At 38.3% G+C, this 23413-nt stretch overlaps 1 protein-coding gene across 4 annotated transcripts; it reads left to right on the forward strand.

Annotated features, from left to right (window-relative positions):
* Window positions 1-231: 231 nt before the first annotated feature.
* IL1RL1 (interleukin 1 receptor like 1) lies at window positions 232-22027 on the forward strand. Of its 4 annotated transcripts, XM_010394258.4 has the most exons (12): window positions 464-549; window positions 3365-3454; window positions 4333-4408; window positions 6623-6824; window positions 7093-7261; window positions 7344-7506; window positions 9658-9726; window positions 11584-11716; window positions 11809-11966; window positions 16062-16205; window positions 18190-18348; window positions 20395-22027. In XM_010394258.4, exons 3-12 carry the CDS (start codon window positions 4342-4344, stop codon window positions 20739-20741), a joined length of 1611 nt encoding a protein of 536 aa, XP_010392560.3. In that variant the 5' UTR covers window positions 464-549; window positions 3365-3454; window positions 4333-4341; the 3' UTR covers window positions 20742-22027. The 4 variants fall into 4 exon arrangements, with proteins under 4 accessions (XP_019138646.3, XP_039404929.1, XP_010392560.3 ...); XM_010394257.4 differs by lacking the exon at window positions 3365-3454 and having other exon boundaries at window positions 467-549; XM_019283101.3 differs by lacking the exons at window positions 3365-3454; window positions 4333-4408 and having other exon boundaries at window positions 232-549; window positions 19041-20487.
* The last annotated feature ends 1386 nt before the right edge of the window (window positions 22028-23413 follow it).

Here is a 23413-nt window from a genome sequence, read left to right on the forward strand (position 1 = left end):
TCAGCACCTTCTTTGATCAGCTTAGCTTCAGTGAAGCACTTTCCTTCACTGAAAACTGTTCCTGATTCTCCAGAGACTTTTCAAGCTGTTCTCAGGGAGCTGCTGCTTGATTAGGCCAGGCAAAGCTGTTACTTGTTTTCAAGCAAAATCTGTTTCAAAGTGCCTTCTGCCATCTGAGTATCTCTGTCCGCCCCAGCCAGAATATTTATTGCACCATAATTGTGCTAAAAAGGAACAATTTGCAATGAAAGGAAAACCTATACAAGTGGTAAAAGATTGTTTTGGAACTATGAGATGAATTGGAACTATGAGATACTATCTCTGATAGGTACTTAAAGTAAATTGCTACAGTAATTTGCGTGTTCTGCTCTATTCAGTGGGAGGTGCCTCAGAATGAAGCTGTGTATCTTACTGCTACAGATATGAACTGTCCAAGCCAGATAAAAAGAGCTCACAGTAATATCTGGTACAAACCAAGCAGAGAAATCGCTGCAAAAGACCCATCCACAGAGAACGAGCCACTCCTCTGCTTTTTGAATTTTCCGGATGGTAGGTCAAATTTTTATATTGTCATTTAACCAGAAATAATTGAAGTATTTGATAAGAAAGTTTATTTCAGTTCACTTATGTGCTTCTTTATCTCAAGAAATAATATTAGATTGAAAGAGTGGTTATGCTTCTATGATACACAAACAGTGTTGGGACTAACACAAAAATTTACCTTCTAGTGAAGTGTATTTAGAAATGGATTTTGCCATCAGTTTCCTGGCATATGGTTTTACTAATTAGTCAAAGACACAGAAAACCTTTACTGTGCAATTTATTTTTCAGAGTTTAGCATATTTATGTATTTTTTTGCTTCAAAATATTTTTTAAGAATAATGTGTATATCACTTCTAGAATTTCAATGATTTAATACTGAACTTCCTAAATTTTACACCTACATCTGTAACTAGTGTAATTGTTAACTCTTGTGAATGTTAGTTCACAAGGGATAAGTTCAGTTTTACTGTTGCAATTTTAATAGGATGTTTTCAGTCAGAATGGATTTTTTTGTTTGCTAGAAGAATGAAAATCACTTTCAAAATGTGTATAGGTTGTATATATTAGTAAAGAAATCTCACAAAACTGCTCTTTCATGGTATGTTTACATTGTAAAGTCTTAAGATTTTAGGTAGAAAAATCTTAAGATTTTTCTTTAGGTATTTCCAAGTTTTGTTAGCATGCAAGATAATGTTTGTCACTTATATAAACAATGTTATAAACATTTTGTTGGCAAATACATTTTTTGGAAAGAAAATCAGAAATATGTTACTAACACAGTTGCCTTTGGAGAAGCAATGAGTTAACCCCCACAGACTGCTGCTTCTGAAACATACATAGTGGGTTCCCCCTTCCCTCACCTTCCTTTGACACTGGACAATTAGGAACTGCATTTTGACATACTAGGGTAGTTATCCCAAATTTTGGATCTAGTGTTTTTTCAGCACCACACTAAAGTTTTCATTTACAGAGCTTAGGTTTACACTCGTACCATGTAGTCATTCTAAGCTATAGGAAGAAGCTGTAAGGCACTATAGAACCAGCCCTTCTCTTGCTATTTTCTGTCTAGAACTGCAACTTCTGCTTCAGTTCATATTGAGGTAATTCAGTGTTTGCTGCTGACTTCAGAAAATGAAAACAGAATCACTTTGCTTTTTAAATTGCATGAGCTCTTTTGATTTTCAGGGAATATTCTGCTTTAATTAGAGCCCTGCATATTGTACATATTCACACACACAGCCTCCAAACTCTACTTGAACTGCAGCCAGTACACAGCAACTTAAAAATGGAGAGAAAATCAACAGAGCGATCATCAAACTTGTTGGGGAGCATCTCAGCTCAAATATTTTACATTCTTTTGGTGCGGGCTGGCAGCCCAGTATGTGTAAGGTCTCTCAAAGACATATTTTTTCAGTAAACAGAAGGCTAGCTGCAACAACTGGCAAGTATGGGGATAGGAAATGATGAGTTTCTTACTCCTGAATCCTTCTGGTGCTTGTTAGAAAAGTTGGTGAAACCAAGTAACTGGCTGTCTCCCTTCCTGGACAAAGTTCTATCTCAAAAATAGTGAAAGCACGTCTTCTTGCAACTTTCTGGTAAACACAGCCTTCCATTTCTAGGGCTGCAATAGCACTGGCAATAAGGGATTTGCCAGTGTCTCCAACAGTGGTATTACTTGTGGCTATTAATAATAAACACACACAAATAAAATATCAAATGAGGAAATAACTAATTTCAGAAAGACTCCAAACTTAGTCTATGAAATGATTTTTCTTTAAAAATCAATCAGTTTATTTTTTGTCATCTTGCTGAGGTATCACTCACTTAAACAAAATAGCTCTAAAAATAGAAGGGCAGTTAATATAACTGCTGGCATACCTTGTTGGAGGCAAATAAGTTCCTGGAACAAACCCAAACAGTTGGTGGGAAAAGGATTCTAGTAGAGAAGGAATACTCTGGATATTTTTGCTCCCTGATAGTGTTAGAAATAAATTCTAGGAATAAGCCTCATACTCGAAATGGTGAACAAAGATGAATGCTTTTCTGTGCTGATGCTGTGAATTTCATTGTGTGCTGTTTTGTGACTATCTTCCTCTCCTAAAAGGTCTGTCCAGTCCCAGGTCACTCACTAACCTTTTCTGGGCCACCTTGTTCATTCCTTCCAGGGCAAAACTCCTGATGTTAGTGTTGAAAAGTACCCTTTCAAAATCTGTTCACCTGGCCTAAGGTTTCTGTAAAATTAAAGAATAGATTTGTGCTTGTATGTGGTGCTTTTCTCCAGCAATAATGAAAGCAAGTAGCTCCTCACACATAATATTTCTTGGAGCTCCTGACTGGTCACTCGCTTCCTGCAAAAGGCATGGCATCGGTTTTACTGTGACATTAATGCTGAGATGCTGCTTTTTTTGGTCTAAACCTCATCTTTCTTGTGATTCATGAATATCCTTGCACAATACCTACAATTAAATTCTCACGCTTTTGTCTTCCAACACTAAGTTTTGTTATTGTTTTTTCAGAGTTTAAGTATAATCCCCTGAATATTATTAAACCTTCTAAAAGAAGAAACTTCCTATATTAGTATAAAGCCGATGATATTTCTGAAAGCTCAAAACTGAGTTTGCTCTGCATTTCAGACTTGGCAAAAACATAGGACTTGATAAGGCTTTTCAACGTTTATTTAGTCTGAAAGCTTTTGGCACTGAAATAAAAATTCCTTGCAGTAAGTGTGATGACAGTATTTACACTGCTTGCCTGTTTTTCACTACTCCCCTTGTGCTCACTATCTGCAAGATAAAATGTAGTTCCCTTCTACTGCCTGTAGTACCCTGTGACTGCTGCTTACTCAGACACGACAATAGAACCCACTGCTCTGTGATCTGCAGTGAAGAACTGCATTCAAGGCTTTTTGTTGGTAAGTAGAATGCTTACAGCTATGTAGTATAGCTGGATTGCACGCCTGCTGTCTCCTGAGATATGCCTGGGTTAGGTCAACTTAATGCCCACGATCAAATGGTCAGCTTTTTTAATAAAGGGGTTTGCTGGAGAGGTCTTGGGCCACACCATGAGGTGTAAATTACAGCTGGTGCATATCAGTTACACACAAATGGAAACATCAGTGAGATGCAGGATCTGCCCTACTGCTGTTATATGAGTACAAGATATGCTCCTTTACCTACCTTTCCAGTCCATCTCTTCAGCTCCCCTTCAGTTTAGCATTGTTTACAACACTCATCTGGTTTTGCTCTTACTGCTAAATTCTTACCTAGAGAAGCTGTCACTAAAGATAACTCCCTGTTCACAAAAAGACAAAAAAGTATAATGCACCTAAGCAATTGATAGAATGTAACCTTAATTCAAAAACATTATAATATTTTCATGTATTTTATATGTATTTTTATATTTTTAATATTCAAAAATATTTTTAAACCCAGGATCTGTTCTTTTCTAAGTTGTGGTATAGTTTTTCTGTGCTTGACTGTGAAGAGAATACCAAAAAAAAGCAAGCAAGCTAAAAGAGTCTTCTGCCTGAGGAGCACCACAGCAGAGTAATTCCCCGACTCTCACTAAACTGTCATAACTGTAGTTTCAGTGATGATAGAACAAATAACATCACCTCAAACTGTAAAACCACTGCTATGTACACACACACACACACTGTACAGAGCAGCTCACATGATGCACTTTATCACTGTATGATATAATTTTCTGTTCAATTTTCTGATGTACATTGATACAGCATTACTGATGCAGTCAGAGTATATTCTATGACATCAATGTTTTTCTTCTTAGTTTAGAAATATGATGGGCCATATAGATTTGATCATCCTATCTACCTTCCTCTCGGTTTCCATGACATCTGAAACATGTAAGTCACGTTTTAAAAATATTTTCTGGTAAGGTTTGTTCTGTAGAAATGCGTAGGCTGTTTCCAAATTGGTGGTTTTATTTTTAAGCCTAAAATTAGTGAGTTCATCTCAAGCCAGAAATCAGACCTTAAAAACTAGCTTTTGATGTGTTTTCTCTGCATATTAAAATGCACCAAGCACTATCCATTTCTATGACAGCAGGTCTAGGTTCTACTTCTGCCACTTGGTACCTCTGCAAGCAGAAAGAAAAGGGTCTTCTTGAAAGAATTTGAGAGTAGGTGGTGCTCCAGGTCCCAGCTGGGCACAAATTCCACGAGCATGCTTCAATTACACTGAACAGTGCACATGCATATGTACCCTGCTGAATCAGGGGTGTAAATGGCTGCTGTGCTCCATAGAAATGCTCTTTAATGTCCCAAATTTGGGGGTGAAAAATGCAGTGCAAAAATAATGTTTCCCCTGCACACAGGGTATGTTCAGAACAGTAAACTCTTTCTGGTGGGACAGCTCTACTGTCTCAGCTATATAATGCTGACCAGTGACACAGTGTTTCACAGCACTCATGTACTTCTCTAGCTGAGATGCTGTTTTGTCTAAAAAATTCTGTAAGATACGATCTCTAAATATTTCTCCATATTGTCAATTTTACCATATGAATGCTTGAATGCTAAGATTCAAGCAAATTAGATTTATTAAGATGCCATATTCTGCTGAAGAATTTGAAGATGATTTTCACTGATATCATTGAGTTTAGATGAGGCCTTTCTTTTTCTATGTCTTCCCTCTCCACACTATTTTTCCCCAAAGAAAGCTGTATTTCCAGTGTGTTCCACCTTTGGTGGGGCAATGCTGCCTTTTCTGACTCCCCTGATATGTCCCACTGTCTTTGCAAGGCTTGTGGGTGGGAAAACTGTTAAAATGATGGGGTTGGGGTTACTCAAACCTCATGTGGCTAATTTAGGTGCCCAAATTAGTAAGTGAGATGATGCTTAATATCAATGGAGATGGATCACTTTAGAAAGAACCAGAGCAGAAATGTTCATGTAGAGAGACTCACCTGATTTGTGCACCTACATGTCTAAAGCCAGCTGGTGGCAACTCTACCATAGATCGTCATTTTTGATAGATACTGTCTATTTTGGTTCACTGTTTGGTTATCTAATCTCATTTTGATGCTCCTTTATCTACTGCAGTTCCTCTGCCAATCTCCATCTTTGTCCCGTCACCATCCTTGCTCATACTCTCATCTTTCTTTTCTCAGAATGCAATTTAACTTTCAGATTAGTGTTCATTTTCTGAAGCCAGTACAATATTCAGGTACCTGAGCACTTAAATATTTGTTAAAATTGCTTGATTCTAGTTTCTCTGGACCAATTTCAGTATTCAAAAGTAGAAGTATACTCAGTTAAAAAAAAATTAAAAAATTTATTGTCTCACTCCCAAATTTTCTTGTCTGTGAGAATATGTAGTTTATTTTTCTAAGCTTCTTATTTGTCTCTTAATTATTTCTGGCATCTTTTCACCTTCCCATCTTCTTATCAGATTCTTCCTTTCAGGTTGTTACATTGTTTTCATTTTTTCCCACCCCATTTCCATGAACTTCAGAGAGAAGATGTTCCTTTGTGGTTTTATTTTATTCTTTTTTTTTCCCCCCTCAGGATCTAATCTACAGACTTCCTCCTATGTTTTTTTTTTCCCAAGAAAAGAAAAATCAATTTTCTTTTTCTGCATTAAAAAGGCAGAACAAAAGCACTTATCTATTGTATAAATAAGTATTCATTATACAGAAGTAAGGAAAGATAACTACATTAAAGCCAGTATTTTTCTTTGTGTTTTAATTCGTGTTTTGAATAAAAACATCATTTTAGACAAATATTTACATAATAAGCTCATTGTAAGAAATCATTATTTTTTCAATTAAATTCTCTTGCTTTTTAGTGTTTGTCTGCTTAGAATCTAGGGATTTGTTTGCTTGTCTGATTGTTTGTGCCCCCCACATTGATTACTGTTTTTGGAAAAAAAATGGCTCCATAACTCAAGGTAAACAAAATTTTTATTGAAAAACAATCTAGTGAAAATAAGCTTGCTATGTATCATCTCTGAAAGCCCAAGGAAGGTGGAGGCACATGACTGGCTTACTGATCCAGGAGTGCCAAGTTCTCTGTCTCAGTGGACAGATTTATCTGAGATGTTAATCTTTTGTTCATTTGCAGTTGATTCTATGGAAGGTGAGGCTTTAGTTATAAAATGTCCCAAATGGAGTTCGTCTATGAAAGTCACCTGGTATCACCTGGATACTAACAAAATAATTCCTGCAGAAGAGGAGGGATCACGAGTGTTTTCCATAGAACGATTTCTTTGGTTTCTGCCAACTTCGAGAGAGGATTCTGGAAACTACACTTGTGTAACACATTTGTAAGTGCTGCATGGAAAGTGGAAGGTGTAAGACTGGCAAGAATATATATTTTAATAATATATTTTAAATATTATTTGTGGAAAAGATGCCTTTTTTCATAAGTTTTCACCCTGCGACTGCTATTTCTTATGGCACATCATTAAAATTAATCTGTAACTGAATACTATAATCATTCATATGTTTATAAAATGACTCGCATTTATTATAAATATTAATATATTCCATATAAAAATGCAATCACTGACATACCTTATCCCATTTTTAAAGTTCAAGTAATCGTACAAAATCATACAACATGAGTGTGCAAGTGCATTCATACAAGCCAGGAGAATGTTTCCCAAGTCAGATTCGTTACCCAAATGACACTGGAAGAGGAAAAATTGTTTGTCCTACCATTGATAACTATAAGAATGCTACTATCATCCAGTGGTACAAGGTAAATAAAACCCTGATAGTACCAGTGTAGGCCAGAATACTGTGAAAATCTCTTTGCAACCAAATAAATTTTTCTTTTCCAGGACTGCAAACCTCTTCAAGAACAGAGATACTTCGAGAAAGAAAAATATATTTATATTGAGAACCCAAGAAAGGAGGATGATGGTTACTATACTTGTCAATTTATTTATACCCATAAAGGAAATGTATTTAATGTATCAGCAACAAGAATTTTCATAAGTGAGGGTAAGACAGTAATTCTGCATCTTGCTAAGATAAAAAGACTAATGTCAACTCAGAGCAGAGGAAACTCCTTTTGTACATTAAGGAAAAAAGGAGTTTTGTTTGGTTTGTTTTATCATCTTACTTAAGGTTTAGATCAGCTTTATTAGATGAATTTTGTGGATGGCCATCCAAATAGAGCAAGATGGGGTAAAGTCAGACCTGGTCACATTCAGTTTTTTGTTTAAAAGATCCTAATGACTCTTGTTCTGGTTCTGTGGTTGGCAGAGTTCTTTGGTAGCACATTTCTGAAGTGAAGGATCTCCTCAGAGAGATGCTACAATGCTCTGCTTTCTGTTTTGTTGAGGGCAGCACAACTTGTAGCTAGGGAGGATTATCTGGTGGTCACTAGGTAAGTCATGTGTTGATGGCCTACAACTTAATGCCTCTTGGTCCATCTCAACTATCTAACATTTATTTGATAGTAGGACTGAAAACACTTTTAGATTTGTCTTGAATGAGACAAAATGAACAAGATATATATAGCCCAGTGATTACTATGTCTCTGTAATTTTGAGCATGGCCAATATGACTAAGGTGTGTGGACTTTGGGCTGCCTCTGGGATGCAGTCTCCTCAGGGAGGCTTTGTATTTGGATGGTGGTCTGGGGAAGGGCACCCAGTGATTGGCAGTATCAGATTGCATCAACTTGCAAAACTTCAAAATGCATCTTCAGTTCTGCAATCAGATCAGTAAAAAAAAATCAGAAAGACCTTTTCTTGGGCGGTGGTGGAGGGCTTGAGTTTGGCTTGCGTGGTTGTTTTGTTGTTGTTCAGTTAGTTAGTTAGTTAGTTAGTTTGGTTTTAAGAAGTAATGTTAGTTTACAGACTGAATATCAGGCTTTTTTGCTCTGGGGAGGCACACAACCTATGGGCAGAATGCAGATTTGGAGTGTTGACTGCTGTTTTTGCTGCTGTGTCCAGATGTCAGTAGCAGAGTTTGCTCTGATTATTCTGAGCTGGACAGAAGAGAGATTTGAGCAGAGGCCTAGTTCAGTAGCTGGGAAATGTGTCTTTCCTCCTTTTCTACCTATTGCTCTACATGATCATGCTCCATGTGATACTGTTCTGGCTAACAATTTTTGTTTAAATGTACTTCCATCAAAGCTTCTCTGACTGGTCTGGAATATTGTTCATCCTGGGTTGCAACAAAAATTTCTGGTTATTATTTGGCCCAAAGACATTCAAGTTTACAAAAGCCTTTGTTACATCCTGGCAGATCTTGAGCTTGAAGTTTATCTAACTTTCTTTGGAAGTCCTTGCAGAAAGAAGAGATTGCAACATAACATGTGAAATCTGGTCTGGGTCTGGCATGTCTGCTCCAGGTTTTGCTAAATTCAAAGTACTTAATGACAACTTTGAGTTTTTATCAGACCTTAAAATTAGTATACTGATGAGTGGAGCTGTTATGTTTTGTTAATACTAGAGAACTATGATATACATTCCTGTTGCCTTGCAGATCCACACTGATTCAGAGGACTTTCTGCCTCTGAATGCTGGCAGCTAAGAACTTGGCATAGTCAGATAGCCAGGAGGTTACTGGCTCTCTCCTGACTTCTATTTTTATCATATCCAGTCAGTCTGGGAAGCAGGAACTGAAATGGGTTCCTGCAGATTTTTTAGGGAAATATGGGTTTCACAGAGATGCCTTGAGATGGAGAAGCTTAATGAGGAAAAGGTTAGTAAGCAATGTGTTTGGAGTTAGGACACTGCATAAAAGTACATATTAGCTATTTCATATAATGGATGTGAGTAATTTCTCAAATGTCTCTTAAAAAAACCGCCAAAACAGCTGAGAAAACACACAAGCCTATAGAAGCATTTGCTCCCCCCCCGCCTCAGCAGCTAAAACAGTACTTCAAAGACTGTTTTTTTTCCTTACTTTCTATGTACACAGGTAAAAATTAAATAAATGGGGAGAAAATACTGAAAATATTAACATGTACATACTCCCCAGAAATATTTGGTTGTAGGAATAAAGCCAGATGATCCCTATAGGTATGTGAAACACTGTTAGTTTGCAATTCTGTCTTGTGTACAGATTACAAACCTCATCTTACAAAACGCATTTTCACAACTTTCTAATATGTGCTTTTTTCCTCTTAAATTTCTAAAGCAAAATACTCACCTCTACCACCTCAAATCATATTTCCAAAGAATGAAGATGTAATAGAAGCAGAGCTTGGTGAGTACAAATTTTAATTTGTTTTTAAATTAACATTTTGTAATGGTTTAGCCAACATGGGTATCTTCAAGAAGATGTAATGATGGAACTTTCCACACAGGTTTGCCTCATAATATTTACCAGATTTAACTCACTCCAGGCCCAGGGATGTGAATTTAGATATAACTGATGGGTTGTTTAGGTATTAAGTGAAGTTTAAGGAGATTTAAATAACCTGTTCTACTCTCACTGGGATAGACTAGGATTATTCACAGAGTGAATCATTACATCTCAGCTGAAAGGTGACAGCTTCCATCCACTTCAAAGAAGGCTGTAGCTAAATCCCTCGAAAATACTTGATGGTACTCCTAAGAGGGAAGGATGGATGGTTCTTGTGACTAGAGCTACTCCTTGTTACTTTCAGTCCCCATGTGGAGCAGTGGCTGTGTCTCTTGAGGAATGAAGGAGAGCAAGGAACTGGTTGCTGGCCTTGAGGCTGAGGAGCACTGCCTGTCCCATATCCGTGCTGGCTAGCAGCAATCAGACCAGACTGCTTGGAAGATACTGGGAGGGCTGGACAGGACCAAGCAGTGAACTTAGGTGTAGACAGTTGGACAGCCCATGATGTAGAGCTTGCTCCTGGCTCCCTTCTGTTTAGGGCTGTAGATGTTCTCAGAGATTCAGATTCATTCTGGGTGACTTGCACCATCAGGACAAGGTGTTTCCGGTAGGAGTGAGAGTTGTCTGGGGTTTTTCTGTAGTCAGTGGAGAAAGGTGGAACTCTCCAGCAAGAGACTGAACCCATGTGAAATCTAAATAGATAATCCAGGATGCCTGTCTCCCAGGGCAAGTGGGATGAAGCTGGGCCAGTGACATAAAGGATTTTAACTACCACTCCACTGTTTCTGTCCTACACCAAGACTGCTCTGGTAGCAGATACTACAGGGGTCCACAGCCCTCTCTGTGCCATGTGCTGGGGCTCAGAGGCTTGCCGTGTTGACTGACATTCCCATTCATTTTTTCCTCTTTCCCCCAGTTGTTCTGTCACTCAGAAATGAGATCGTCTCTGCTCCAGGACAAGCTTTCTCTAGTAAGATGGTCAGTGCCTAGTGCTCTGTGAGCTCTGCCTGTCACTCTGGCACTGCTTACATGGAGAAAATTCACTTTATTTAAAACCCACTTGCTGTACTGGTTCTATTGTCTCCTGTTTGCAAAACTGAAGGGATTTCTCCATGGTCCCTAATACCAATTCATGATCTAACCATAAGATTTGATATTATCTAAGACTTGCTTAGATGCAGACTTACGTGGAAACAATTTAACATGTTTTAATTTTACCTTCTTTCAGTGCGATGGTGACCCTTACTTTGGAATAAATATTTCCTAATGGGAAATATTTGATAAGTAATTTCCTGCTTTAGTTTTGCTTGGACTGGTTTACTTTACTTTTGTCCAGCTTGAATAAAATCCAAGATAAGGCAGCACTAAAAGTCTTATGCAAGATAATAGATATTGAAATTTAATTAGGTTATTTCTCTGTACATTTGTCAACCAGCATATTTTTTCTATGTTCCTCAATAGCTGATTACATGTGTCAAGCATCACAAGTAGAGGGTACGTTGCCTTCATAATAATAAATATAAATAATTACTTTTGTAATCCTTGGTGTGTTATTAGATCTGTTGTTGAAAAATTCATTTTACTATTTCTTTTTGTCTCTTCTATGTACCATTCTGTCAGCAGTAGTTCAGAAAAAATATGTCAAAATTGTATGACAAAACTCACAGGTTGTATGAAGATTTGTAGAAAAAGATGTTATGAGGAAAATAAAATCATGTTTTTCATCAAGGAATGTTTATATCTCTGTATCTTGATTAGGTGCTGTTTTGTCTCTGAAATGTCAGGCCCGCCTGGGGATTAAGAAACAGCCACTGGCTGCTGTCAGATGGGATGTGAATAACATCCCAGTGAAAAGCCTTGTTTTTTATAGATTTCATGAAGAAACTCATTTGTAAGTGCATATAACACAGATTAATTTTTCTTCTAAGCAAACTGTGCCTAGCCATTAAAACCAATGGTACCAGCTCTTTCTCTTTCTGTTAGTTTTGAAGGACGTGAGCAAGAATACTATGAAGAGACTACTTTGAATATAACTGAAGTAAAAAAAGAGGATCTGCAGTCAAATTTCACATGTATAGCATTGAACACAATGTACAACACAAGAGTCACGGTGACATTACGACTCAAAGTGCAATCTGCGGGTAGGACTTTTTCATTTTGATCCTTTACACTTTGCACTCAGTTTGAAATATGTTGGTGAGTTTATTTTATTATTTGTTTCAGACAGTAAAAAAGTTTCAGTTCATAAGAAGCAAAACCAGCCTGCTTCTTCCCTACATGTTCAAGCCAGTTGCAAAATTCTTGTGGCTGAGTCCTTGGGGTAAATTCTGTTGGGGAGAAAGGGGGACGTTATTCAAAGAGTATCAGTGAAAGATTAAATACCCATGACTGTATCAGCCCTGTGATAAGACTATCTTGTTTCTAGGATATTTGTCCACTGCGACAAATCAAATATTTTTTCTGGTGTAAAACCATGACAGAAAATAGGCAAACTTTAAAAACAAGTGTTTCAGCTGCTGGTTTGCCAGTTTGTTTGCCTTTCTTACTATACTGCATCCACTGTTGTGCCTTTTTTTTGACTGAATGTTGTGTGACTTACCTCTTCAAAATCTCTCTTTATCTGCTATGAGTGCTGCTGTGTTCACTTGGTGCCACGCAGATATGCGAGTAGCACTTCAAAGGCATTTCCTTGGTTTTGTTTTAAATTCCTGGTTCTAATAGTACTTGAAAGAGAAGGAAAATCCAGGGCAGTAAATGATAGGGACAGGGATAATCTTTGCTCATATGGGAATTTTCTTTTCTAATAGGGATAGCCAGATCCCTAAGCATTATTGCCAACACTCCTGAATCGGAAAATGCTATTTTGCCTGTGAAGGCAAAAGAAGAAGCTGTGATCAATGGTTTCCTTTTTCATCCCTTCAGATATGCTGAACCACCAGGAATCGTGGAATCATAGAATGGTTTGGGTTGGAAGGGACCTTAAAGATCATTTAGTCACAAACCCCTTGCCAAGGGCAGGGGCACCTTTCACTACACCAGGTTGCTCAGAGCTCCATCCAACCTAGCCTCAAACACTGCCAGGGATGGGGCATCCACAGCTTCTGGACAATCTGTTCCATTGCCTCACCATCCTCACAGTAAAGAATCTCTTCCTAATATCTAATCTAAAACTACTCTCTTTTCTAGAGGACTTTGAAAAGAAATGTCAAGGCCTTTAATAGGGATTGGTTTTCTATAAGAGAGTGGTGGGAAGAGTAAAATGAAGTGTACTGTGATCACAGGATGTGCACACATCCATGTCCTGCCATATTCTCGACTGCTCATGATGTTCTACAGGATCACGACTTCAAAGCCTAGACATATTTCCTTCCTGTAGCCTGGACTGGAAGGGACATAGGTGAATTGTAACAGCAGAATAGCACCCAGCAGGAAGGTGGCAGGAAGTGTTTTGGTTGGATAGGCAAGTTTGAGTGCAGCTTCACTCAGGAAGCTGGAAGCACACCACCTCTGCACTGAAGTACCTGAGTGTGGGAGTGTACTTGCAACGAGAGGGAAGGAAACTGAGTAACAGTGTCTGCTCACTAGTTCAACAATACAAGTCCCTGACTGGCCCTGTATTACAGACTAGATGAAGGAGACCATATAGCATATTCTGTATTCATCCTATGAATCATTGAATCTGATTTCTGTTATAGTCAAATCTTATTTTGTTTTTTATTCATAGGTCTTCAGTAAATGTTCATGAAAGCTCTTGACTGTGACCCTGCTTTCATTGCTGCCCTTTTTGTATGGATATCTGTGCCCTTGTCCTTGTTGCTGCTGTTGACAAGATGTCTGCGTCTGCTCCTCAGCACTGTTGGTGTCAGCAATGCTATGTCCAGAAGTGGCTGTGCTCTACTTTAGTTTTCTTCACTCACTCCTCACACAGCTGAGCAATATTTATACTAAAGCAATGCCACTTGTCTCTGAGAATAATAAAAATGCTATAGGATTTTCTTGTGCCTCTCATCTTGTAAATGTGTAATGAAGATGTGCACACTCCTTCTTTTTTGTGTTTTGTGTGTTTGTTTTTAATAGGAAAAATTATTTTTTCCATATTTTTTTTCCAAATATGGATTGCTCCTTAGTGTTTCCCTCAGTACAACTTGTGTCTGCTAGTTACTATCTCATTAATGTTTTTTTTACAGTCATTCAAAGCAGAGATAAAGTTCAGCCCAAAGCATCAGCTCTATTCTTTGTCAAAGATGTTTAATGCTAAAGCTAAGCTTTTGGCTCATATTTGGTAGACTGATGTGGACAGGAACCCTAGACCCAGATCTCTGCCTTCAATCTCTGGAAGTGCATCCAGCTTAGAAGCCAGAGAATACAGAAAAAACTGCTGCTCTTCTGGAATTTGTCAGGAAGTTGCTTTCTGACATGTTTTCTCCGGCCTTTCCAATATTATTCTTTGTGAGCTGTTAGTTCTGTATTCCCATTGCTCTTGAATATAAATAGAAGATGGCTTACTCATGAACTCAGCTGCTAAATGATGCAGTAAAGTCAGATGAAACAACAGGATCTATTCAACCTTGTTCAGGGGCTTGTGGCACTTGCCCCCATTGTGCCGAATGCTCACGAGCGAATTAAATTAGCGAATGTTAGGCTAATTTATTCCAGAGAAATGAGAGGTTAAGCCAGCATTACTGGGAATCAAACCTGCTCGTCCAGGAAGCACCTCTGTGGGGCTCTTGTCTGACATGTTACAAACTGCATAGGCATGTCACTTCTTTTCCAGCCTTGGTCTAATCAGTGTAACCCCAAATAGAAACAGTGTTTTTTAAGTTCGTAATTGCAGAAGTTGGTGTTGGAACAGGTTTCCTCTCTAGATGTTTATAGACACTTCATGCAATACACCAGTAATTGTAATGTTACGATGAGCACACTGTCGACAAATGCATCAGTAAGAAACAACCTCAAACTCTGATGCTTGAGTCATACCCACTGGGTAGTGGAAGGGGTTTCCTTATTTTGTGTGCGTGTGTGTGTATTGACCAGGAAAACGGATCAAATAATAAAATTTGAAGGGGTCCACAAGGATGAAGTTCCTTTGTAGGCATCATGTGACAGTGGTAAAAATATGGCCAAACTTTGCTTCAGAAGGAACTGGTTGTTTTCTTGCCCAACCTTATTGGAAGGTGTTTCCCCCGGTCTAGTTCTGGTGAGGTAAGCTTCATCACAAAGTTTTTTTATTTCTTTCTCCCTTTAAATGCCAAAGAAATAAATGTAAAGAATGTGAAAATCATGTTAAATTTACCTTTCATCCTACCAGAGGAAAGGGAAAATGTACTTGTAAACTCCTCATTTATATACCTTTTCTGCAGAATTTCTCAGGCACACTTTCCACTAGACCAAATTTCTCAGCACCCCATCCAAGCTATTCTGGAACATTTACAGGAATGGGGCATCCACAGTTTCTCTGGGCAATCTGTTCCAGTGTTTTACCACTCTCAGTGTAAAAAATGTCATCCATATATCTAGACTTAATCTATCCTTGATAAGTCTTCATCTCTGAGGTAAAGGTGGTCAGATTCTAAAGCTCTTCCATGAGCTGGAACTAAGCTCTTAAAACTAGTGGAACTAATTCCATGAAACTGGAACTAAGGTGGGTGGCTCCTTTCTTTCCCAATTTTTCTTACTCATCATTGCTATTATATGCTCCTTGACCCTCTTGAAAGGAAAAAGCATGAGAGAACATCATCTGACTTCAGCATAGTTTATTTTATTTTTGTGACCAGGACATGTTCTGTTTTCTTGCTTGTCTAGTGTCATCTTAGATCTTATCTTTCAGATTTCATTACTTGCACATGCTTTTTGTACCCTGTTTGTGCAATCATGCCAGAAGCCTCCACTTGTCCTTTTGTAGACACATGATTTCCATGCGTAGGCTTAGATGTCTTACAAAATGGTTGTGTTATTACCAGTTTTAAAAAGTTACAAAATACTTAAACATCATTGTCAGCTGTAGTTGTTAGTGTAAGTAGGTCTGGATTCAATGAAGTGAATACTAATTATATACTGTATAATATGCTTCTAGTTTAGAGGTCTATGTGTTGGCTGTGCCAGCTGCGGAAGGGAAAAGCTTTGTCATCTCTGTTTTGAGCTCCCGAAAGCTGTAATAGAAATAAAAATACGAGGCTAAAGCTTCAGCACACAGGTTAACTTCTCTGTTGCTAACAACATATTCCTCTACTTTGCAGAGGTTCTTCCTACTGTCCTCCTGATTGTAGGATCTCTAGTTCTGCTAGGTGCAATAGCAATCTCAGTTATACTTTACCAGTCTCTCCGAGCTGATATTGTCCTGTTGTATCGGGAGATATTCCAGCCCGACTCAGTCAAGGATGGTAAGTAATATTTGAGAAAGAAAGTTTAAAAAAAGTAAAATGACAAATTATAGAGAAAGTAATTTATTTGATAGCTGCTTACTAACTCAGGGCTCCTGAGCCTGATTCCTCTCTTTCTTATGCCTTTAGTAAGGAGAAGTCATACATAGCTCTGCAGTTGCTTTACATTCCCTTGCTTCCTGGTTTCTGTAGTGCTGAATTGCATAAAAGAGGGATTCAGTCCTAGTTTTGTAGTTTTTTAAATGAAAAGATTTGCCATAAAATATTGAGCATTGAAAATCTGATTTACCGTGCTATTAACTGTACTTGCTATGTGCTTTCTAAAGCAAAGGAACAAACCTGCTGGCTGACATGTTAAAGGCACATGTTAGAGCAATACAGTTTTTATAGGCCAAAAAGAAAAATACCAATAGTGTGGAAGATATTTCTGGAGGAATACATCCCTCCTAACTTTATTGATGGAATTCAGACATCTAAATTTAATTGCGATCAAGGTGCACACATGCAATTTTTCTTCATAGGCATGAAACCTGGAGATCTGTGGCTGGGTTGAGCTGTCTAACTGTAAGCAGTTGGTGCTGCCTTATGGCTTAAGTGAGACCTGAACCCCTCTTCAGGGGGCAGCTGAAGGGCAGGCAGTGCCTAATGACATGATGAGGTACATATTTTTAAGGGACCAAATCCAGCTAAATGGACAATATTTAAATCTGAAGCTGGCTCTTACCACACATGTCTGCCTGGTAGATATCTGCAGCTGATCTAGTTACTTCTCTTTAAAGAGGAAAGAAGTATGCTTTTTAGGGCAGTTTCCATTTAAGTATATTTTAGGATGAAATGAATCAGACTCTGGAAATGGACATTTCATTATTATTGCAGAATCACAAAATCACAGATTCACAGAATCAGTGAGGACCTCTGAGATAATCGAGTCCAACCTATGACCAAACATCATCATGTCAGCTAGACCATGGCACTCAGTGCCACAACCATCCTTTCCTTAAACACCTCCAGGGATGGTGACTCCAACACCACCCTGGGCAGCCCCTTCCAATGCCTAATCATCTGTTCTATGAAGAAATTCTTTCTAATGTCCGACCTAAACCTCCCCTGGTACAGTTTGGCATTATGTCCTTTTGTCCTGTCGCTGGTTGTGACCAACAGGCAGAGTTTTACCTATCGGTCACAGCTGGTTGCCTGGGAGAAGAGGCGGACCCCCACCTGGCTACAGCCGCCTTTCAGGTGGTTATGGAGAGCAATAAGGTCAGCCCTGAGCCTCCTCCAGACTAGATAACCCCAGCTCCCTCAGCTGCTCCTCACAGGATCTTTTGTTAGGATGGTTTGAGCAACAACCTCAGCCCCAAAAGAAAGGATATGGCTATCTCCCCTGGAAAGAAAGAAACATTTGGGATTAGAATAAAAATGCTGTAATGGAAAACTTAATTGAGAGACCTGAAGCAAAGAATGAAATAAATATTTAACTTTGTGCTTTGTTCTGACTCTAAGATTTTTTCCTAAGTAATGGGGTTTTCACTCAGGAGTATGATATGTTGTGGGAATGATGAATCATTTCTTCATGACGGAAGAATTTAAATGGAATATCTTGTCCTGAGAGACAAAGCCTGTTAATAGCATATTGTATCAGTGAAATAACAAATGCTGAGCTTCATCGCTGTATCATGCTAATACACATAAATCAACTGAAATCTTACTCCATATTCTTTGGGATACAGCCTTCACAATACAAAGGTCAGGTTCTCCAAAGCTACAAACACACAGGACAAAACAATTGAGCATGGAAAACACCAAATATACACAGTCTTTAGTTTTCAAACATGTACTGGATGATATACATTATTCAGATTGGCCAGAACTTCTTCTTAGATCTCTATCAGTAATTAATATTTTTATTTCTCTCCTACTTTTTGCAATAGACAGCTCTAATTCATATTAGCACAACACTCCTTCTTCTTGTTTTGCTTTACAGATGGGAAGATATATGATGCGTATGTTATCTACCCCAAAAACCACACCAGTGAAGCTAATTTTGTGGAATATTTTGTTTACCAAATCATGCCAGATATTCTAGAAGATAAATGTGGATATAAACTGTGTATTTATGGGAGAGATATATGTCCTGGAGAAGGTACGTTTCAGATCTGATAATACACTGAATTACTTGCCAAGCTTGACCAAATTGTGATTCTAATCCCTTTTAGGTATATAAGAGGTCACTTTACATCCCTGACCTTGATGCTCATCTCCTCAGCAGCCATCTGTCTGCTCTTTCAGGCTAGGTGATACAAGGCAAAGCAAACTACAAGGAAGGGGCACAGACTTCTTATCATCTTGGCATGTGCAGGAAATATGACCCTGAGTGTGACTCTTCTAAATATACAGTTACTCTTTGGAAAGTCTAACTCTGCACAGCCATTATTTGGGCAAAGCCACAACCAAACTGTGCATGAGTTGGCTTAGCTGTCTACAAGACAAGGAAGAGGAGAAACCCACAAACTGCATTGAGGAAATATGTTTGCTGCTATCACCTGGGAGTTCTCAACCTTTTGTGAGGGCATTAGAGTCGCAGGAAGTTCAGCTTCTTTTCACTGACATGTTCTATTTTCCCTTCACACAATTCCCAGCATTAGATCAGGAGAGAATTGGTATGCTTTATACCTGCTTTCTTGTCTTTCAGGATGAAATCATGTTATTTAATCTGGGCTAATTTCCATATAGACACCCTTCACATTATTGCATATGATTGCTGTAATCTAGGTGCTATCTGCTTTCCTCCAGAGCTGATTTGTCTGTTTATCTTGTGCTCTTGTTCTTCTGTAGACCACATCTTTTCTCTCTGTCAGTGAGCAGGCATGAAGTCTAAGCTGGTGCATTTTCTGTTTACCATTTCTTGAAATCATCTGCATTGGGCCAGGTGTCATTCATCTGACCTGAGCTGAGATCTTTGATGCCCTTCTGTTCTGGAAAGTTGTGAAAGGGCTGCCTGGCCTTGGGAAAAATTAAGGTAAAGAAAAGTTGCAAAAATTGTTGAGCCAGAGCATTCCCAGATCCAGCACAAGGAACTAACTGTAGCTCACAAAACTGTCAATGGCAAAAACTTACACCACTTGTAGTGGTCTGGCATGCCCCAGCAAAGGAGAAGAGGGTACATATGGAGCTGGCTGATGCATGTGCAAATCAGTTGGTTTGTTAAATAATTGTTGCATAGAATTTCCTCAGCTGGGCCACCACTTCTTTTCTTTTGGCCCAGCATCACATGTTCCCACCAAAACAACTCCAGCTTTCAGCATACAGACCATCAGAACCTCTTATAACTGGGATGAGTGTTTCACTGGACAGGCATTCATTTACAGTCTACCTCCCATAGACATCCCAGCAGGTCACTGAGAAAAGCAGCTCCCAGAGGCTTGATGTGGAGATTTCCAAGCTGGCCCAGAAGTTTCTTCCATAGCACACTGGCTCTTGAGCTTCCGACGTTCAGCACCTCCAATATCACAGTGACAGTGGCATTTATCAGCTGTCCCTAATATGGGAGTGGGTAATTCAAACACCTTCAGCTGTGCTGACACACAGATGCCCTGCAGTTCTTGATCTACCCCTGCAGGGTGAAGACCAACATAATGCACAGATTAGCATATAAATTAGCACACGATAACTCAGGACAATTAACTGTAATTAACTCTAACCCCACCTGTAAATAAGCCTCTTAGAAGCAAGTCACCCAAAAGTCTCCTAATGACTAGTTTTCGTAAGTATTGTAAGGTCATCTCTAAGGCATTAAACTTGGCACAACATGATTCCTTACATGGAGGCTGTTGATCAAACACAAATTTGATACAGTCAGATCTACTGAACTTGACCTAGGTCACTGGACTAGAAATTCCTAACAATACTTAAAAGCAGTGAAAATAATAATTTTTCAGCCAAAGAAAACATTTGAAATGAAAGCTGTATGTTTTGGGCTTTTTGCTTTTTTCTCCCGCTGCCCCATCTCCTTTGGTTGGTTGGTGTTTTTTTGTCTTTTGGAGCGGTTTAGGGGATAAAGTCTTTTTCTAATAAATAAACTGTACCAGACTGAAGTGAGATAGAAGTTATTTCTGGTTACAAAGCAATGAAAATGGAGTTTCCAATCACAAAGGAATTTAAAAAGAAATAACACATTGTACGTTGCTAGATGCAGCCAGTGCAATTGAGAAGAGGATGCAGAAGAGCAGACGGCTGATCATCCTGCTAACACACCAGCTGATTCATTCAAAAGAAGATGCTTATGATCAACACATTGCTTTATACAATGCCCTCATTCAAAATGACACAAAGGTGATCCTTCTGGAAATGGAGACAATTGGGACTTATGGGAATCTTCAGGAATCTCTTAGGTTTATTATTAAGCAGCAAGGTACCATCAAATGGAAAGAGGAGCACACAGTGCACCCCCAGTCCCCCAGTTCTAAGTTCTGGAAACAGGTGAGGTACCATATGCCACTGACACGCAGGTCCTCACACTCGGCTAACACCAGGTGAACAGTCTTGGAAAACAGTGCTGAACTATTAGGATGGACTACAAGCCCACAACTGTTTTTCCTTTCAGAAGGTATGTGATTCTACGGTCTGGAAGTCTGGCTGTGTTTATTGAACTTCTTTTTCAGTCCTTCAATTGAGTAATGGTAAGGCAAATTGATGGAAGAGGTCTAGGAAACTGAGGGAAAATTTTATAGTATGGTGTGAGAGTTCTGTAAAGAAAAAATTCTAGATTTTGGGGAGAACATGTCACAGGAAACCAAATGTACCTATACTATTTCTATATATAGTTATATATAACAGAAAGTTATGATTGTGAATAACTGAATGCCTTGCAGGTTTACTTCACCTTTATAATGCAGTTGATAAAATATAAATGCCTTCTGTATTATTTGACTAGAAAGTATAATGTGTATTTTGCAACTAGAAAGTATAATGCTATGCTTTTGTTAACTTTTTTCCCTGACACTTATTCCTTTTTGATTCAATAGTGATACTCACAAGATGAAATTTTATTTTTTCTTAGTATGGATGTCTCACTAAAGGCTCTTTTGAGACTGATATGAATACAGCATTAAAATATGCAGTTTTAAGGGAAATAAATGCACTGATAGATGTAGGTATTTTATATGCATTTTAAAATATTTTATATATCTATTAAATTGAGTCTCTCACAAAGGGGAGATTTTAAATCTTTCAGGTACAATAACCATGCTGTTACTCTAATTATTATCTCCAGATAGAAATAACATATTAAAATTTAGGATTTTGGTACACTGATAGCACTCCTTTAAGCTACTGAAAAAATTGTAGTGCTTTTTTATAACAAGAAATATCCACCTTTTTTCCATGCTTTGGCCTCATGTGTAGTTATACTTTCTTCTGATAGGAAATAACCTTAGATGTAAAGGTCAGAGCCAAATCTCCTTCTGGTTCAGGGTAGTATGAACAAGATGTATTCTAGTACAGGTATCCCTGCAAACTTTAATCTTTTTAGCTTTTCAAACCCAGGAAATTCTTACTGTCAGAGAAGGCTTAGTTTTCAGCTTTAGACTTGCTACAGAACGGACTTAAAAAGTGAAAATTAGATGCAGAACACTTATTGTTACCCAGTCCAGGATTACAGAACAGGCAAGTTCTTTTCTTTTGCTGTAAGTTCTTATTGAATATTGATCTTCAGACTTATGGAGAGCTATTTGGAATAGAAAAAATGTGCATAAAATATATGTATAGATATTTTTCAGCATTCAATTAAAAGATCTATGGCAACCTAGACAGTTTTTCACTAATGAGTTGTATTTTCAAGTGTTCATTCACTCATCACTCACTTCACCACAACTATAAAGCATTTAATGTTGCATTTTGTTATTGCCTCATTAGATTTTGTGCAGTGTTGGGTCCTGTTCCTAAACATACCTCTGGATAAACCTTACTGTCTCTGGGGAGGCTCCACAAAATGGATTCATGCCAGTGTGAGACTTGGTTTATTCCTACAGTACCATTTCTTCTCACAGAGAGAATACTAACACTAAGGCATAGTAAAAACAGGAAAGCCTGTTGCTATAAACTATGAAGATTTTTCACATAAGCTTCTGAGCAAGACAGAATATTCACCTCCAAGATTATCACAGGATAAGTTTTTAATATGGTTTGAGTCCTGGGCATGTAATGAACAAGAAAGGATGACAAGTGAGAATCTGGGAAACGAGAAGCCTGGGATGAATTTTAAGCTGGAAAGGGATGAGGAGAAGGTACAGTGAGGAAGTGCATGGGATCAGCAATGAGCCAAATCACTCTGAAACATACTGATGTGTCATTAACTTCTGTAGTCAGTGTAGTCATTGTGGTGAAAAACAAACTCACTCCATGGCTCTTGTGGTGATGCTACTTTTTTTCAAGTTTTGTGGTCAGCCCAGAAAAAAAAAGAGGAAAATTGTAGGAACCCAGAGTGCAGAGAATATTTCTCTGCCTGTTTTGAAGGGTTTTTACCCCCCTGAACAATACTGTTTTGACCTTCGTCCATGGAAAAAATTGCCAACTATCAGGCAAGAACTAGAAAATACAATGGTGTGAATTAGTACTATGTAAGATTGTCGCAAGGTGAAAAATTTAGATGTTTTGGGCTTCTCTTTGTAGTAAATAGATAAGAGCAAAAAACATCAAAATGGAGGATTGTTGTTGTTCTCCAAACCTGCTTCTTCTTCTTCTACTACTCCATATTCTGCAGTAAAACTAATTTGGGATGATTGGACAAAGAATTCCACAGTTCCTGGCTGTGTTACTGAACAATTGGTAGGAAAGTGAAAATAATGTACGTTTTTAGTAACCATTGGTTAAATTATCTTTAAAAGGCTGTGTAAATCTTGATAATTAGGCTTTCTGCTGCATTCTCTGCTCTGTGCTGTGTCTGGGTCATGCTAGTGACTCTGTGTCTCTGATAAGACTTAATAAACAACTATCTAGCAGCAGTGAAGGCTGAAAGTCTCCATTTGTTTCTCGAACTAACTCCTGGCAAGGACTTTAAAAACTCTCCCCCATCAGGAGAGATTTCATTTATGCCACAGGCTGTGGCAGAAAATAATTCTTATTGTGGTTGCCAGCAGTGAACAAAATGGCCTTGACAGAAAGAAAAGGAGCAAATTCTGAGAGTGACAAAGAATATTTACAGGACCAGG

Source organism: Corvus cornix, chromosome 1 (genome assembly GCF_000738735.6).
Source record: "Corvus cornix cornix isolate S_Up_H32 chromosome 1, ASM73873v5, whole genome shotgun sequence".
In the NCBI taxonomy this organism is placed as follows: Eukaryota; Metazoa; Chordata; class Aves; order Passeriformes; family Corvidae; genus Corvus; species Corvus cornix.

What these genes read in the sequence shown, in the direction of transcription:
- IL1RL1 (XM_039548995.1), top strand. Translation starts at nt 423, where the DNA reads ATGAACTGTCCAAGCCAGATAAAAAGAGCTCACAGTAATATCTGGTAC. An exon ending in AAGAATTTTCATAAGTGAGG is followed by an intron (nt 7,507 to 9,657) that starts GTAAGACAGTAA and finishes AAATTTCTAAAG; the next exon opens with CAAAATACTCACCTCTACCA. An exon ending in ACTCAAAGTGCAATCTGCGG is followed by an intron (nt 11,967 to 16,061) that starts GTAGGACTTTTT and finishes TCTACTTTGCAG; the next exon opens with AGGTTCTTCCTACTGTCCTC.